The 18,123-nt window shown below is 37.2% G+C and overlaps 1 protein-coding gene across 2 annotated transcripts in view; it reads right to left on the reverse strand.

The window, feature by feature from the left end:
* Window positions 1-18,123, reverse strand: part of LOC150081523 (DDB1- and CUL4-associated factor 6-like) — a 328,354-nt gene that overhangs the window by 107,093 nt on the left and 203,138 nt on the right. For both annotated transcript variants that reach the window (XM_090380016.1, XM_090380015.1), the window contains exon 12: window positions 3,340-3,544. In XM_090380016.1, the coding sequence (XP_090236142.1) occupies window positions 3,340-3,544 (205 nt within the window). The remainder of the gene's footprint in view (window positions 1-3,339; window positions 3,545-18,123) is intronic.

Raw genomic sequence — 18,123 nt, forward strand, 5'->3', positions numbered from 1 at the left:
ACCACCTAATAGGTACGTTATTCTGGGATTACGCTGCCCATATGCAATTACCTTACATTTATCAATTTTAAACTTCAACTGCCACTTCTCAGCCCATTTGCCTAATTTTTTAGGGCTCGTTGCAGTAGTACGCTACACTTTGACTGCTGTCATTAACCACCCTGCCAATCTTTGTATCATCTTCAAACTTAGACAATAAGCTTGACATCATAATTTTTATATCATATACTTGGATTCCAGGAAAGCTTTTGACACTACTGCGCATGGAAGATTACTGTACAAATTGGAGCACTATGGTATTAGGGGTAAGTTGCTACAATGGATAAAAGGGTGGTTGAGTGGGAGAAGACAGAGAGTGGCAATCAATGGGCACTGCTCTTCGTGGACTTATGTTATTAGTGGAGTCCACAGGGTTCGGTGATGGGCCCACCATTGTTTTGTATATTTATCAATGATATCGATGAAGGTATATCAGGCTTAGTGTTGAAGTTTGCAGATGATACAAAGGTTGGCAGGGTTGTCAATGACAGTAATGGCAGTGTGCTACTGCAACAGGATCTAGAAAATTTGGAAAGATGGGCTGAGAAGTGACAACTGAAGTTTAACATTGACAAATGCAAAGTACTGCATATGGGTAGAACTAACCCTAGAGGAATGTACCAACTGTGTTGTACTACACTTAAGGTGGTAGAAAATGAAAAATACCTGGGAGTGTTTGTGCAGTCACATGTGAAGTTTTCTGAGCAATGCAGACCGGCTGCCAGAGCAGGTCATGGGGTTTTGTCAATGATATATAGGAATTTTCTAGCAGGGAAAAGGAGGTGATTGTCCCTCTGTATAAGGCAATGGTCAGGCCACGCCTTGAGTACTGCATACAGGTCTGGAGGCTTCATTTTAGGAAGGATGTAGATTTGCTTGAGCGTGTACAGAGAAGGGCAACAAGATTGGTGAGGGGAATGAAGGATCCTCTTACCAAGAAAGGCTTAAGTTCTGCAAACTGCAGCCGCTGGAGACTAGGCACCTGCGAGGTGATCTTATTGAGGTGTATAAGGCCTTGATGGGTTGAGCACACTGAATTATGATGGGATTCTTCTGCCTGCTCAGATTACAAACCCGAGGGGGCATATAGATTCAAATTGAGGAAAGACAGTTGTAGAATAAATGTGCAGAAATTTCTGTTAGCCAGTGGGTGGTTAATTGCTGGAACAAACTTCCATCTGTCATTGTGGAAGTTGATAGCTTAAATAAATTCAAGGAGAAATTGGACAAACTTTTAGAGGGAATGGATGTATGAAAGTGTTTTTTGGCTGATGCTAGATAAGCTCATACACTTGCTTTCTTGTGTCACACGCCTCTATTACTATAATAGCAAAAATAGTAAAGAGCCCAGCACTGAACCATGAGGGCCTCTGCTTATAACATTAGTCCAAGAAGAGCAGTGCTCATTGATAACCACTCCATCTTCTCCCACTCAACCATTTCTTTATCCATAGCAGTAACTCGCATTAGGCAATGTTGCATTAGAGTAATGCCACACTGCTCCAATTTGTGCAACAGTCTTTCATGCGGAGGTGTCAAATGCTTTACTGAAATCTAAATATATGATGTCAAAATTATTATTTTCATCTAGTTCCTTTGTTACTGCATGATCTGTCCTCTAAAAGATGTCTCTGCTAATCAAAAATTACTTTTTAGATGAAACTAGTCAAAAACTCTAAGTGATAAGACTAGAGACATAGCAATACTCAAAAAAGCTGTCTTTTTATAAAAAGCATCCTTTGTGAGTGTCAAATAGGTCTCTAGTGTTCTTATTTAGACCAAGATGGCATTAACACGCCTCCGTAGCCAGGTGGGAAGGAGCAGCAGTGCGTAGCACACGCTTCTTGATTAGACCGGGGTTCGAGCCTGTCACCACCAAATACGGAGGATGCGGAAAGGTCAGGGAATGACCACCGCATATCCCGGAGCAATATGGCCTTAGTTGCTAATGCTCCTAAAAAACCAAAATAACAAAATGGCATTAACTGCAAGGATGCATTCTAGTTTCACTGTATCTATTTCTGGAAATTATCAAGTTTAACTAATTGTAAAACAGGAAAGAACATTACTTAAATTTGAAAATGAAAACGGACAAGCTGGATAAACTGCTCCCACCTCCCAATAATAAATACCGAAATCACAAATAGTAATTTAAATTGAAGAAATTAAAAAAACAATAAAAGAAAAAATAGCCACGTAATAATGTCTTTGGCTACAGAAGTTTAATTACAAAATAAATCTAAATTCAATTCGTAATTATTTAAATGGCTAAGGTAAAGAAAGCCAATACGAGAACTACGGCAAATTTCAGGAAACTTACCGGACAAACTGGTTTGCTGCTACTGCAGTTTTCTCCCTGCATTCTTGGTAAACAGATGGTGTGTGTTATCAGTAGTGGCAGTTGTTGTTGTTGTTATTTGGTTTTTAGGAGCATTAGCAACTAAGGCTATATTGCTGCGGAGATATGCGGTGGTCATTCCGACCTTTCTGCATCCTCCGTATTTGGTGGTGACAGGCTCAAACCCCGGTCTAATCAAGAAGTGTGTGTTACGCACTACTGCTCCTGCCCAACTGGCTACGGAGGCACCAGGTAGTGGCAGTACAAGTCGAAAATGATGTATTGATTGACATGCAGGCATAACAGACAATGTAATGATTAGTTTTTTCTCATTATTAAAAGCAGATTATTGGAGTTCATGAGTGTTTTTGCTATTAAAAAACCATATTACTGATTTTTTTTTGTTTTTAAGGTTAGGTTTTCTAACCTAATCTTAAAAACATACATAGGTTAGGAAAAAAGGAAAAGGTTTCTTTACTTTTCGTTATATTTCATAACCTCACCTTCAATGTTAGGTTAGGAAATAATAGGAAAGGTTCCCTTATTTTACCTTATATTTCCTAACCTAACCTAACTTTAAAGGTTAGATTAGGAAATAATAGGAAAAGAAAGAAAGATTCTAAATATATATATTGTAACGTCAATCAATCACTTAATGCTATGATGTTATAGTCTGTCACACTTACATGTCAATCAATATATCCTTCTTGACTTCTATTGCCGCTACTGATGGCATGCAATGTCTATTTACCAAGAATACAGGGAGAAACAGTTGTAGTGGAAAATCAGTTTGTCCAGTAAATTTCCCACAGTTTGCCATGGTTCTCATGTTGGCTGTCTTTACCTTCACCATTTAAACATTTCTTGGTAATTCAAAATCCCTGGACATTGCTTTCTATCTATCCACAAATTTTGTTTTTTAAAAATGAATCTGTGCTAGACAGATAAGCAAGTTAACTTACTGATGATACATTTTCTCCTGATTGCTTGCTGCAATAATGTACACTTTCTTCAGTCTGGCTGGTATTTGGAAAAGCATGATGATCATGAATGGTAGGCAAATTATGCCACTGTTGCTGACTTGTACTTGCTACATCTACAGTTATCAGTCCACTGTTTACACCCTGTCCACTAAAATGAAGATTGACTACAGGTTCAACATTATGCCTAAATATAAAAAGAGTTTTTATTCTTAAATGAATGAAAAAACAAAAGGCTAAAAAACAAAAAGCATGTTAAGTTTCATGTTTAATTGTGGTTTAGTGTGCTACTGCATCAGGATCTAGAAAAGTTGGGCAGATGGGCTGAGAAGTGGCAATTGAATTTGATAAAAGCTGTCAGGGGGTGGAGAGAGTTTTTTTGTAAGAGATAGGTCATTAATTAACCAAATTACTCTCTTTTGGACAACTAGAAGCTTAAGAAAGATTTTGGGGCCCCCACAAACCTCCAGGCGTAGGAACAATATTCCGTGGTAGGGTGGATTTCAGATTTGTACACAGTCAGTAGCTGTTTTAGAAGAAAAGTAATGCTGAGAGCAAAAAAAGAAAACCCATTTTATTTTTCAATGCAGAGGAAGCAATATTTGTGATATGTTATATGTTTGTGATATATGCTAAGAGAGTTCAGTGTTATCCCTGGTAATGCATGATCTTGTCTAGAAATGCGAATGTTATCGAAGTTGGGCTGCTCCCATGCCCATCTTCGATAACATTCACATTTCTAGACATTCTTTCTGGTTTTGTTTTATGAAAAAGGAGACAGGAAAATTGTAAAAGGAATGAAGCTAACTAAATTTTGTTCATCCTATTAGAGAATTACCTGGAGATCAGCACTGCTTGACATCACTCAAACTCTACCTTGATGTATTTCTCATTACCAGGTTCATGGCAACATTTGTAGCAAGTGGTGTGCAAAATAAAATTTGCCTTCACTCACTGCCAAAAAAAAAGAAGTTGGGTGGGTATTTTTGGTGAATTGAATGTAATCCTACTCTGATAAGAAGACCCTTGACATAACTGGCACTACCTTAATAATGGCATGGTTCATTTTTAGTGGGTGAGAAGAAAAATATACTGTATATATGCATATATTAGAAATAAACTGCTAAGAAAAAGTGGGGCATGTATCTAAAATGGACAGGAGAATAACAACTTACAATACTCACATAACATCATATTCATGTGAAAGACAATAAATATAATTGTTACCAGTGACAGTTCTCAAATAGTGGTGTTTTACATGTGCTTCTCTTGTCCTCATTTATATTTTATTATATTTCTCTTCAATTACTAAAAAAAAATACATTGTTTATGGAATGAATGGAAGCTGTCTGTAGGTCATGAAATTTGGTTGCTGGTGTGTTGTACACCCATTTACAGCACTGTCCTCATTGCTAATCATGATGACAGCTATGTTATTCAAACTTGTGAGTAGGGTATTGTTTATGTTTTTACATACACACACCCACACATATATATATTTTTTTTAATGTTAGACATGGAGTGTGACATACACAAAACTTTCCTGAGGCTGCTTCTGTTTCAGCAGCAAAAAGAACGTTTCTTGAGTAAGTGATACACTACTTTCTCAAACTCTCAAGAAACTAATGCATGATGAAAGGATTTACATCAAATTCTAAAAATAATAGTAGCTGTCAGTTATCTATGAGCAACCAATGAGAAACAAATATCACGATGTTTGATTCACATTGGGAAACATGCTATTTTGGAAACCTTTTTTTGAAAAGTTTCCTGTGATAGTGTATAATTTGCAATAAGTAAATCAATAGCACCCAATCAAGTGGAGGACATAAGATAATTTTTGATTTTTTTTTTGGGGAATTTCAAGTTTTTTCAACTGGTTTCAAGTTATTAACAATTAACATTAATATAATGTATACGAGAATCTACAAAAATGTATATAAATGTTACACATAAATGACCATCTATCAGAAACCCTATATGATTGACAAAAGCAGTATTTTCATTAGTGGTCTACAGTTTGTATGTGTGTGTCTTCATTTCAAAGTACAGTAAAATCTCATTTTATTGGACTACATGATGGTAATGTCTACTGGCTAAACATAATTGTTTGTTAAACTTTAAAGAAATACATATATTAAAAAAGTTGCAAGATGCTACAAAAAAGTGCAATAAAAAATACAATGCAGTTCTGCATTTTACTACAATCATCAGTTTGAGAATTGAGTTATTTATCAAGAAATTTACTAATAATTTCTGATCTCAAGAATCAAAGATCAAAGTATCTTTGAATATTTTCTCTCCACTGATCTAAACTTGAAGCAAGAAAGAAAGAAAACTTATGACATTTGAAAAATTAACTACTGGTGTCCATCGTGATCCCCAACTGGGTGCACAGGGTCACTAAAACCACAGACAGTATTTCAGAAAGTCATGCTCTTCATCTAGTCTCTCCATACAGCTGTTTTTGAAAATGTTTTCTTTCATTTCTCCATTGAAATTATAAAAAATCTCTGTTAATTATTGTGCAAACAAGAAAAATGCAGGAATCAGATTATACCTAATTATATGCACATGTTCAGTGGCATCACGTATTAACAGTGAGCTGGCTTCATTGACACAAGCTTTTCTCCAGTTAGTAACACTCCCTGACTCTGTGACATTCAAGCATCATCTGAAATCAAACTGTTGATGCACACTTTACACTTCATGCAATGGTAGTAGTAGTGGCATGTGATGCAAGAAAGCAAGTGTATGAGCTTATGCAGCATCAGCCAAAAAAAAAAAAAAAATCACACCATTCCCTCCAAATGCCAGTCCAGTTCCTCCTTAAATTTATTTAACCTATCAACTTCCACAATAACAGATGGAAGTTTGTACCAGCAATTAACCACATGCTGGCTAAAGGCAAATTTCTGCACATCTTTTCTACATCTGTCTTTTCTTAATTTGAATTTATGTCCCCTTAGGTTCGTAATTTGAACAAGCGGTCGATCCCATCAGAATTCAGCGTGCTCAACCCATTCAAGGCCTTATACACCTCAATCAGATCACCGCATAGGTGCCTATTCTCCAGCCACTGTAATTTGCAGAACTTAAGCCTCTCTTGGTAAGAGGCTCCCTTCATTCCCCTCACCAATCTCGTTGCCCTTCTCTGTACATGCTCAAGAAAATCTACATCCTTCCTAAAATGAGGCCTCCAGACCTGTATGCAGTACTCAAGGCATGGCCTGACCATTGCCTTATACAGAGGGACAATCACCTCCATTTCCATGTTAGCAAAATTCCTATATATCATTGACAAAGTCCCATGACCTGCCTGGCAGCCTGTCTGCATTGCTCAGAAAACTTCATATGTGACTGCACAAACACTCCCAGGTCTTTTTCATTTTCTACCACCTTAAGTGTAGTACCACACAGTTGGTACGTATCTCTGGGGTTATTTCTACCCATATGCAGTACTTTGCATTTGTCAAGGTTAAACTTCAGTTGCCACTTCTTAGCCCATCTGCCCAAATGATCTAGATCCTGTTGCAGTAGCACACCGCCATTACTGTCATTTACAAACCTTCCAACCTTTGTATCATCTGAAAACTTCGACACTAAGCCTGATATTCCTTCATCAAATCATTGATAAATATACAAAACAACAGAGGACCCAACACCGAACCCTGTGGGACTCCACTAGTAACATTAGTCCACGAAGAGCAGCACCCACTGATCACCACCCTCTGTCTTCTCCCACTCAACCATCCTTTTATCAATTGTAGCAACTTACCCTTAATACCATTCTGCTCCAATTTATACAATAGTCTTCCATGCGCAACAGTGTCAAAAAGCTTTCCTGAAATCCAAATAAAATCCAAATAATCCCGGAACAGAAGTTAAACTAACTGGTCAGTAATTATTCATGTCACCCTTCGATCCCCCTTTGTGAACTGGGGATACATTTGCACATCTACAGTCTGTGGGACCTCCCCCGAGTCCAATGATGCTCTCATAATTATGGCTAAGAGATTGCTTAGTTGCTTTGCCACCTCCTTTTAATATAACTGGATAGATCCCATCCATCCCAGGTGCCTTTCTTACGTTTAACTTCAGCAATTTCTCCTCCACTTTGCTCTCAGTTATTATAAAATCATTAAGCACCCTGCTACAATTTGATAACATTTGACATCCTCATGTGTGAATGTAGATACAAAATACTCATTCAGTTTGTTTGCTATCTGAGCAGGATCATCAACAGTCGAACCATCGATGTCAAGTGGACCAATCAGATTCATCCCCTTCCTTTTAGAGCTTATATAAGTAAAGAAATTTTTGCTGTTTTTCTAAGCATCTTTTGCCAAGGATTTCTCGTAATCTGCCTTCGCCTGCCTAACCTCTTTTGTGACCTGATTACAGACTAGCTTATATGCGTCCCATGCATTTTTCTTCTCTGTCATGAGTCTCATGACAGAGAAGAAAAATGCCTGATATCGTCAGTTCATTTGATAACCATTTAGGCCTAAACCTTGAACGATATTTCTTAGTTGGTATGAAACTTTTAGTAGCAACCATGATTAATTCCTTGAATGCTTCCCACTTAGAATTTACTGTTGGTAACATCGTCAGTTGATCCCACTGTACAGAATTTAAAAACTGTCTGAGACCACTGTACTCACCTTTACGGAAGCAAAAACCCTTTCCTTTACTCCTGATGGTAATTATATCTTTAAGTAAATCCCACATCAGTACACTGTGATCACTGCCACCTAGTGGTTCCTTTATCTGCAAATTCTTAATACACAAATGATCACTGCTGATAACCAGATCAAGAGTATTACCCTCTCTGGTTGCCTCTCGGACATGCTGCTGTAGAAAACAATCATCCAATAAATCCACAAAAGTCTCACTAGTGTATGAGTGACCAACCCATGAGTTCCAGTCAATATCTGGGAAGTTAAAATCCCCCATTATAAGACATTCTGATTTACTAGCCCACTCTATTTCTCTGTACAATTGTTCATTGTACTCATTCAAGACATTAGGCCTACAACACACTCCTACTCTTATTTTTGCTTTCGCAGCGCTTATGTCACACCAAACTGACTCAACAGTGCACTGTTCATCTATATCAACTAGATGCACTTCTTTTGATTTTATGTTTTTCTTAATTAACAGCATAACATCTCCTCCCTTCCTATCCTGTCTATCCTTTCTCTACACATTGTACTCCCCAAATTCCAGTTCTGTATTCCTTATATCTGTGTGACACCACATCTCTACTATCCCAACAATATCCGCCTTTGATGTCTTGACCAACACTTCAAATTTATTTACTATACTTCTAGCATTGGTATACATGCAAGTATACATGTACCTATCCTTATTATTAGTTACCCTAACACATTCCATATACCCACCTGTTTCACGATGACTGCCATCAGTCCCTGAAATCCCCAGCACCCCTCGCTCCAGGTCACTACTTATTCTAATAGAAGTTGTGCAAGAATCACCTTCACCTCTGCCTGCGGCTAATTTTAAACTTTTAGTCTGTGAATCCCTCCCCCAAGCTAACAGTTTTCCGACCCACCTAACACTGCCTCGATAACATCAGCAAATATTCTTGCATCCTTTCTATTTAAGTGTATCCCATCCCTGTTGAAGCAGTCTCTCCTGTTAACAAGCACAGACCACGCTGAAAAAAACTCTACCCCTTGAGCCTTGCACATTCCCTCCTGGGCCGAATTGATCGACAAGGCTCACATCATGTATTCCTTCCAATCGTGTCTCGGCAGAATTGCAGACACTTTCAAATCTAACCCTGACTCACGACTTTTTTTGCAACATTGACCTGTACTTGTTAAGTAAATCTTCAGATCTCCTACTCTTAATGTCATTGGTGCCAACATGTACAACAATATCACCTTTTGTGCCCTTAAAAGATGATATAGGCTTTACAAAGTCATCAACTTTTGCCCCTGGCAGACATACCCTGGTCCTGTTCCATCTATCCTTTTTACACAATATATTCCCTGCTCCCTGACAATACAGTCACCAACAATAACTAGTTCCTTTGGGACCAGCATTCTGCCTTGGAGATTGCCGCTGTGTTGCCTGATGCTCAGGAGTGAGCTCTGACGTTGAGCTGGGCAGCTGGGAGTTTGACGGGCCCTTCATATTAATTTCTTCGAGGGCATCTACCCTACACCTCAAGCTCTCATAGATGCCCAGTAAAACGCTGAGTTGATGCCTAATTTCTAGACACTCTCTGCACCTGGCACACACAAAGAGATCATCCTTGGCTAGATCATGTTCTGTTCCAGAGAGTTCGGCAAACATTTCACAAGTTGCACATTTTTTTAGGCTGTGATGCATTGGAGAATCGCTCCCCCCCCCAGTTCTCCCCCGAGTCACGGCACTCCTGCCACTTTGTGCCCGTTGCTTTGCTGCTCTAGTCTGGGGCATGATATTTTAAATTAATAAGATCAATAAATTTAATTAAATAATTGTCAATACTACGCTATCTAATAGAATCCTAAATGCAGTGATGCGTATTACGCTATATAATTAACACTACCTAGTTACCACAATTAAAAATTTGAATTCCCTACTACTCTATACAAAAACAATGGCTGCAATATTTGAACAAAATAACGGTTTTAAGTATATTAAGTAGTAATCTGCAAAAACTCTTTATCTAAATTAAAAATAAAAATAAGCAGCGTAACTATAACTATAAGAGTACGTATAAAGTACAATATAAAATAACAATTAGGTAAATAAAAAGGCAAACACTTATCGCTTTTCGGAGCCTGTAATTCACAGCTGTAATTTTTAAAGTCAGTGCCCTCCTTCCTTTCTGTCAATAACCTGGTACTCAGGTTATTGACAGACTGGCATCTAATTGCATGTATTCAATGAAGCCCACTGCATTTTACTCACCAAAAAGAAGTCTAAAGGGATTTTCATTTGCAAAATTTAATTAAAAAAAATTTTTAAAGCATTCAGAAAAGACTTAAGACAAAGATGACATCAAAAAAAGAAAAATTTTGAATTATTTCTTGTTGATTTTTAAAATAACACAAAGGAGATTTAGTCAGATTATGAGAAATCTGGCAAAGAATGCAAATAAAAGCAGCAAAGACTTCTTTGCTTATGTTTTCAAGAGAAGGAAGGGGTTGAATAATATTGGTTCATGATGGAAAGAAACACCGAACAGGGGAAAAGCTCTCGAAGCATATGCCACTTGATGTTAATGGTCTAACTGTTGATGGTCCTGCTCAGGTTGCAGTCAAACTGAATACATATTTTGCCTCTATATTCGCACATGAAGAATTCTTTAAGGAAGGGAGGGATGCCAATAGTTTTATCAAACTCTAAAAGGGAGCTAAATGATTTTGTGATAACTGAGAGAAAAGTGGAAGAGAAATTGTTGAAGCTAAACATAAAAAAAGGCACCTGGGATGAATGGGATCAAACTTATTATATTAAGGAAGGCAGCAAAGGAGGTTCCCACAGACTGGACATATGCGAATGTATCCACAATTCACAAAGAAGGGCCAAAAGGCGATATAAGTAATTACAGACCTGCTAGCTTAACATCTGTTCCAGGTAAAATAATGGAGTCACTGATTAAAGAAATAATGTAGAACTATCTAGATAGGAACGCAATTATATTGAAGTAACAGCTTGAGTTTCTAAGAGTGATCCTGTCTGACCAATCTGATTGGGCACCATGATGTGATAACAAGGAAATTCACAAAGAAGGACCAAAAGGCGATATAAGTAATTACAGACCTGCTAGCTTAACATCTGTTCCAGGTAAAATAATGGAGTCTCTGATTAAAGAAGTAATGTAGGACTATCTAGATAGGAATGCAATTATACTGAAGTAACAGCTTGAGTTTCTAAGAGTGATCCTGTCTGACCAATCTGATTGGACACCATGATGTAATAACAAGGCAATGGATGCTAAAATAATTTTGACACTGTATACTTGGATATCAGAAAAGCCTTTGATATTGTTGCACATAAAAGACTGCTGCACAAATTGGAACACTGTGACATTAAGGGCAAGTTACTACTATGAATAAATGAATGGGAGAAGACAGAGAGCAGTTATCAGTGGACATCAATTTTCATGAAACCACAGGGTTCGGTGCTGGATCCATTTTGATTCCTGTGTTGATTAACGATATTGATGAATGTATATGAGGTCTAATGACTAAGTCTGCAAATGATACCAAGGTTGGCAGGGTGATTAATAAAAGTAATCAGGGTATGCTACTGCAACAAGATATAGAAAAATTAGGCAGATGGGCTGAGAAGTGGCAATTAAAGCTTAACATCAACAAATCCAAGGTGCTGCGTGTGGGGCAGTAATCCCAGTTCAAAATACCAAATGTGTGATACTACACTCAGGATAGTGGAAAATGAAAAAGACCTGGGGGTAATTGCATAGTCAATTATGAAGTTCTCTGAGCAATGCAGACAGGATGCCAGGGCATCTCACAGGGAGATGTAGACTAAGCACCTGCGAGGTAATTCAACTGAAGTATTTAAGGCTTTGAATGGATTGCGCAAGGTCAATTCTGATGGGATTCTTCATCTTGCTCAGACTATGCACATGAGTGGGCATAAATTCAAACTGACGAAGTATGGTTGTAGAATAGATGTTAGGAAGTTTGCCTTTAGCCAGCGAGTGGTTGACTGCTGGAATAAACTTCCACCTGTTGTTGTGGAAGTTTATTCCAAATTGTTTCAATAACAATTCGCGAAGAGCCCAGATCCGGGTTAATATTTTTTAAGGTTGTTTAAATAATATAAGATCTCAAAGACAAACATCCAATACAAATGTATTTAAATTTAGTGGAAAATTAAGTACATAAACAATTTATTTCATTTATAACCTACATCTTTATTGTGTCAAACAGAAATCTAGAATAGTTATCCAGAAACTTAGTTTCGTAATTTTCTAACATTTACAGTTTTTTAAACTGTAAATGTTAGAGATTCAGTTAACTGGTTAAATGGTTTAATGATTTGAAATATAGTATTACAAAAACTTTCATCTAATATTTTAGATAAAGTAGTCCAACTGACTGGTGAATTTGTTAATCAAAATTTTGAATTTACTAAGTTGTTCACTTACTGTCATACTTCTAATCATATTTTTGCTTTTCAGACAAGAGGTAAAATATATCATGAACTATACATATATGTTTATATATACTACCGTAATAAAAGTATTCTGACACTCCTTAATAACTTGTTCTAGTTGTTGAATTTGGTTTTGTGACATGAGGGCAACTGAATCCAAATTGTGCCTGTCACAGTACATTATTTGAATTCCATTATTCATTCTAAGTGTGGATTTTTTAGAAATGTTCGATAAATGAACCTGCTTTAAAAAAGCAAAATAAGTTGGTCAGATTAGCTGTATAATCAAGAATATAACTCAGTTCTAATTTATGCCAGATTTAAAGGGCTTTAAAAGTTCTGAGTTGAGCAGCTTGACTGTATGAACAGTCAAAGGAGGACATGTTTTATTTGATCAGTAGGGAGCTACAAGAAGATCTGTATTGTCCTAACCTAAATTGTCAAAAGTGAAGCTGGGTGATATGAGTACGCTCAAAGTGATATAAGTATGCAAAAAGACAACTGTTTTTTTGTCTGTTCAGCTAGAAACTAGATAACATAATACCAAGTTTATGCCAACAAAAACTGGATAACATAATACACATAATGTAAACTTGATAAGCTAGTACTCATTATTATTGCATATTACTGGTGAATTAGGCTAGTTTTATTATTGCATTTAAGTATATTAGTTAAGTGTAGTATTCTTAATTATATTGAATTTAAATGGAAATTATTCCCAGACTAGAGCAGCAAAGCAATGGGCTCTGAAGGAGCGATTCTCCTTTGAATCATGGCCTGAAGAAATGTGCAATGTTTGCAGACCTTTCTGGAGTAAGTTTCACATAGTCAAGGGGTATGTCTGTGTGTGGTGCTAACTCAGCATTGTGATAAGCCTATACGAGAGCTTGAGGAGTAGGGTGAATGCCCTCGAAGGTATTAAATTGGGGAGCCCATCAAGATCTCAGTTGTCCAACTGAATTCCAGAGTTCACACTTCAGCAACAAAGCAGCAACCCCCCAGTGCAGAATGTGCTAATCCCAGAGGAGGTAGATACTGCTGGTGATACTAATGTCAAGGAAATATGAAATATACTGTGCAATAAGGATAGTTAGAATAGGACCAGGGTATGTCCACCAGCAGTAAAAGTTGATGGTGTTATAGATCAGTTATCATCTTTTAAGGGCACAAAACATGATATTGTTCCACATGTTGGCATTGAATACATTAATAGTAGGAGATCTGCTGAGTTACTTGACAGGTACAAGGCAATGTTGAGGAAAAGTTGAGAATTAGAGGAATTAGAGGAATTAGAGTTGAATTTGAAAGTGTCTGCAATTCTGCCAACACATGATACAGAGAAATATATAATGAGAGTCTTGTCGATCAATTTGGCTCCGGAGAGATTATGCAAGGCTCGTGGGGTAGAATTTTCTTAGCATAGTCTGTTCTTGTTAACAGGGGAGTGCTTCTACAGGGATGAGATACACTTAATAGATAGGGTGTGTGTGTGTGTGTGTGAGCGCACACGCGTGCATGTTATGGGGTTAAAGGCACATAAGCTGCTGTGGCTATAGTGTGCCTATTCATAGGAAAATGTTAAAAACAAAATTCAGGTGTAACCACTTCATTTTTATTACCAAGATTTTTTAGAATTTATGATATAGTCCAATTTTTTTAGAAAAAGAGAAAATTCATTGATGTTTGCATCATCGCCAATAATACATCATAATGTCATTGGTTCTTGAAGATTTTTCAGGGAAAACAGGATGGATGTTCTGTCCTGTTGATACCGAGAACAGTCAATCAGGATATGTTTCATAGTTAAATGTGCTGAACAGCATGGACACTGAGGAGGATCCTCTCCTGTGAGTAGATGGAGAGAAGTCAAATATGTATATCCTATTCATGACAGTGCAAGTACCACTTCTCTTCGCAATGTTTTGGTGCCGGAATGCCAAAGCTTTGGGTCCTGTTTGGATATACTGGCCACTGAAGCTCACATCCGTATAGTATATTTCTCTGTAAAAGTGCATTCATTAGCTGATTTGCATGCTTGGTGGGGTGAAAAATGAATCCACCTGGAATAACCCATGGGGGAAACCCTCTCTAAATGAGTGTTAGACAGTAATATGAGGTGCTACCCAAATGTTCCAGAAATTTGAATGTTGCATGGGAACTACATCTAGTATGGACTTGTGACACTTGGTAAAACTGCATGAATTCTTTTGTGAATCAGTGTGCCACATGGCATCAGGCTGGACAGAATCAATGAATATTTATGTGCAGTTCTTTGGCAGCATGTTTCAAGTGGTTTGCGATTGTTGTGATGGCTGATGTGAGGGAGCAATATGCTTGCATCAAGTTTTTTTTCCTCCCTAATGATATAGCAACAGAAACCCATAACTTGAAACAAGCTTTTGATGACAATGCTTTAGGCAAGATGCAGACCTACTACTGGTTTAACCGTTTTAAAAATGGTTGAATGTCAGTTGATGATGACAATCGCTCTGGATGTCCATCATCGAGCACCACTCCAGAAAATGTTGCAAGAGTTGGGGCGCGATCCGTGAAGCCCGCAGGCGGACCATCCATGACATCTGGGGCATTGTAGGACTATTGTATGGAACGTATCAGCAGATTTTGTCAGACAAGTTGAACATGAGCAGGATTGCCGCCAAGCAACGGTCAACTCGGCTACAAAAATTATTTTGAAAAGAAAATTATATACGTTTTCATTTAGGGTTGTTATAAATTTATTAATGGAAATTTGTTCAGTCAAATATATTAGTGCAATATGTTATTTATTAAGAACATACACGTTTATTAGAAGAGAATTTATTCCATAGTTAAGTGTACATCTTTGAATTTTTTTTAACAATGCTGGAAAATAAACTATAAAACTATAAATCCTTTACTTTTTTAATCCATATTGTAGTTGTAGGATATATCAAGAAGATATTCTATTTTGCCGATTACAGTTATTGACCTTATTTAAAATTCTGCGGTCAGCTTCATAGCGTGTTCGTTTTCTGTGGACATTCATGGACAGCAATAATTCTTTCGAAATCTATATTGTAAGTTTTTTGAATTTTCCTTAATTTATCTATAAAAATCCACAAAGTAGGGTGAGCAATACTGCTACCAAAGGCTGATTGTAGTTTGCCAATGAGCATTAAGTGAAAGTGATAGAACAAATAATTTTGCTGAAGCTTGCCATCGCAAACTATAATTAGCCTTTGGTAGTAGTATTGCATTTCTTGATGGCATTTCTCCATTTGTTCTGAAAACCTGTGCTCCCAAGCTTGCTCCTGTTCTGTGTCACTTTTTTGTACTTTCTTCTTATTCCACTGTTATTTTTTCTTTTGCTTGGAAATTAGCCCATATCCAGCTAGCCCTAAAAATGATTACAAATCTCTCCCATCCAATTACTGTCTTACTGTGCTTACCTCTACTCTTTCCAAAGTAATGGAAAATCCATCAGATGTTAACTCTTAAACTAGCTTTAAACTTAACATCTGATCACCAATCGCCAACTGCTTATATATTGGCTTATGTTACTCATCTTTGGGCAAATTTGATAGAGAAGTTTGGTGAAACTCAAGCATTTGCTCTGTACATTTCTAAAGCTTTTGAACATGTTTTGCATAGAGGTCTTCTAAACAGAGACCCCATCTTATTAATTGCTTACAGTTTTCTCTCTGACTGCTCTCTGCAAGTGATGATGGCTCTGCATCTTCTAATTTCACCATTATGAACACCATGAATTCTGGTGTTCCAAGTTTATTTCCTTCTCCCACTCTTTTCCTTTTGGATATTAATAATCTTCTTCCACTCACCAGAAACCTATCCATAGTTTTGCTGATGACAGCACACTACATTCACCTTCCAATTTGTGACTTCATATCAGGCACAAACAGCTTCAACTATTTGAATATCCTCTACCAAGTCCTGCTGATCTCCAGTCAGTGCAGACAAAGAAAAATTAGTTAACTTTGATTTCCTCTAAAATTCATTGCTTTCTTATTTCTTGAAAAAAAAAAAAAAAAAAAAAAAAAAGGAGCCTACTACTCATTTACTCATTTTTGATGACAACTAATCTGCTAGATAAAACTGCATATCTCTACTAGATATTACCATCCTCCCTGACAGTATGGTGGTTTTTCTGAATGAATTGTTTGGAGATGTCTGGGTTCGAAGCTCCATCAATAACTGGAGGATTGTTTGTTTGTTATTTGGTTTTTAGGAGCATTAGTAATTAAGGCCATATTGCTCCGGGATATGCGGTGGTCAATCCCTGACTTTTCCGCATCCTCCGTATTTGGTGGTGACGGACTCGAACCCTGGTCTAATCAAGAAGCGTGTGCTACGCACTGCTGCTCCTTCCCACCTAGCTACGGAGGCACCTTAACTGGAGGAATTTCTGAAGTTCTCCTCAATTGAGGCTGTAGGTGGAGGGAGTAGGATTTTTCTTTGTGAGTTATTCCAGGTTTTTCAGCCTGTACCATATGCAGATTGGCTCATGAACATACGTTTCTAATGACACAATACAGACAAGGGACTGTTAAATTAATAATAATTATTATTATTATTATTACTAGGAATTACCCTAAATTCTAATCTCTCTTGGCATAAGCACATCACAAATATTTCTTTCCCTGCATCCAAAAAAAACCAAAAAAAAAACCGGGTTTTCTTTTTATCTTTTGGCATTACTTTTCTTCTCATTTGGTACAAATCTCAAATTTGCTCTACCGTGATATAATGTTCTCACATCTGAAGTGGTGCCCCCAAAACTTCTCTCAAGCTTCTAGACTCCATTCAAAAGAGGGCAGCCTTGTTAATTAATGACCCAACTGTTTCAAATCTCTCCACTCTCTGTCACATAGAGATTTCAAAGGGAGGCCATTTCTATAGATAATTCTTGCCTTTTCTAATTGATTCTTCCATGGATATTTCTTATAAATACTGCTGTATGCCTTTTCTATAATACTTTCATGGGCAGTGTTCTTCTGAATTGACATCTGTAATTCCCCCACTCTCTTCCAAACCAGACCAAACATGTGCTGCAACATCATCCATTCATTATCCAACTCAAAACTTCCAGAACCAACTTTTCCCCTTCCTTGTTCATCATTCCTTACATTTTTTTTTTTTTTTTTTTCTGGAACAACCTTCCTTCACATGTATTTCCCAAAAATTACAACCAACATAAATTCAAGTCTGATGTCAAAAAATATTTTCTTTCTTCTCAATCTATAGCCCATACACGGCACTAAGTACTATAGGTTCCAATACCTTTTCTGGGGTTTCCATAAAAAAATCTTAACAACAAAATTCTTCTGTACAGTTGTGCCCCCGTATCCGCTGATTCAGTTACCCAAGGAAAAAAAACTAAAAAACTTAACACATACTACTTGCATGTCCAATACAATGCTTCCCTTTATTTTTGTACGATGTCGATTTTAAATTGAATAGCTTCCCTTTATTTTTTACAATGTCGTGTATGGTTTGGTCACCAACATTATAATGGTTCTTTAGAGATTTAAAGGATGCCCTGTTTTCGAACTTTTGAATATGTTTCAAGTTTTTGTTTAATTTGAAAGCACAACGCTTGCATTTGCATATCATTTTCGTGATTTC

Source organism: Mastigoproctus giganteus, chromosome 8 (assembly GCF_048544385.1).
Source record: "Mastigoproctus giganteus isolate SK-2022 chromosome 8, ASM4854438v1, whole genome shotgun sequence".
In the NCBI taxonomy this organism is placed as follows: Eukaryota; Metazoa; Arthropoda; class Arachnida; order Uropygi; family Thelyphonidae; genus Mastigoproctus; species Mastigoproctus giganteus.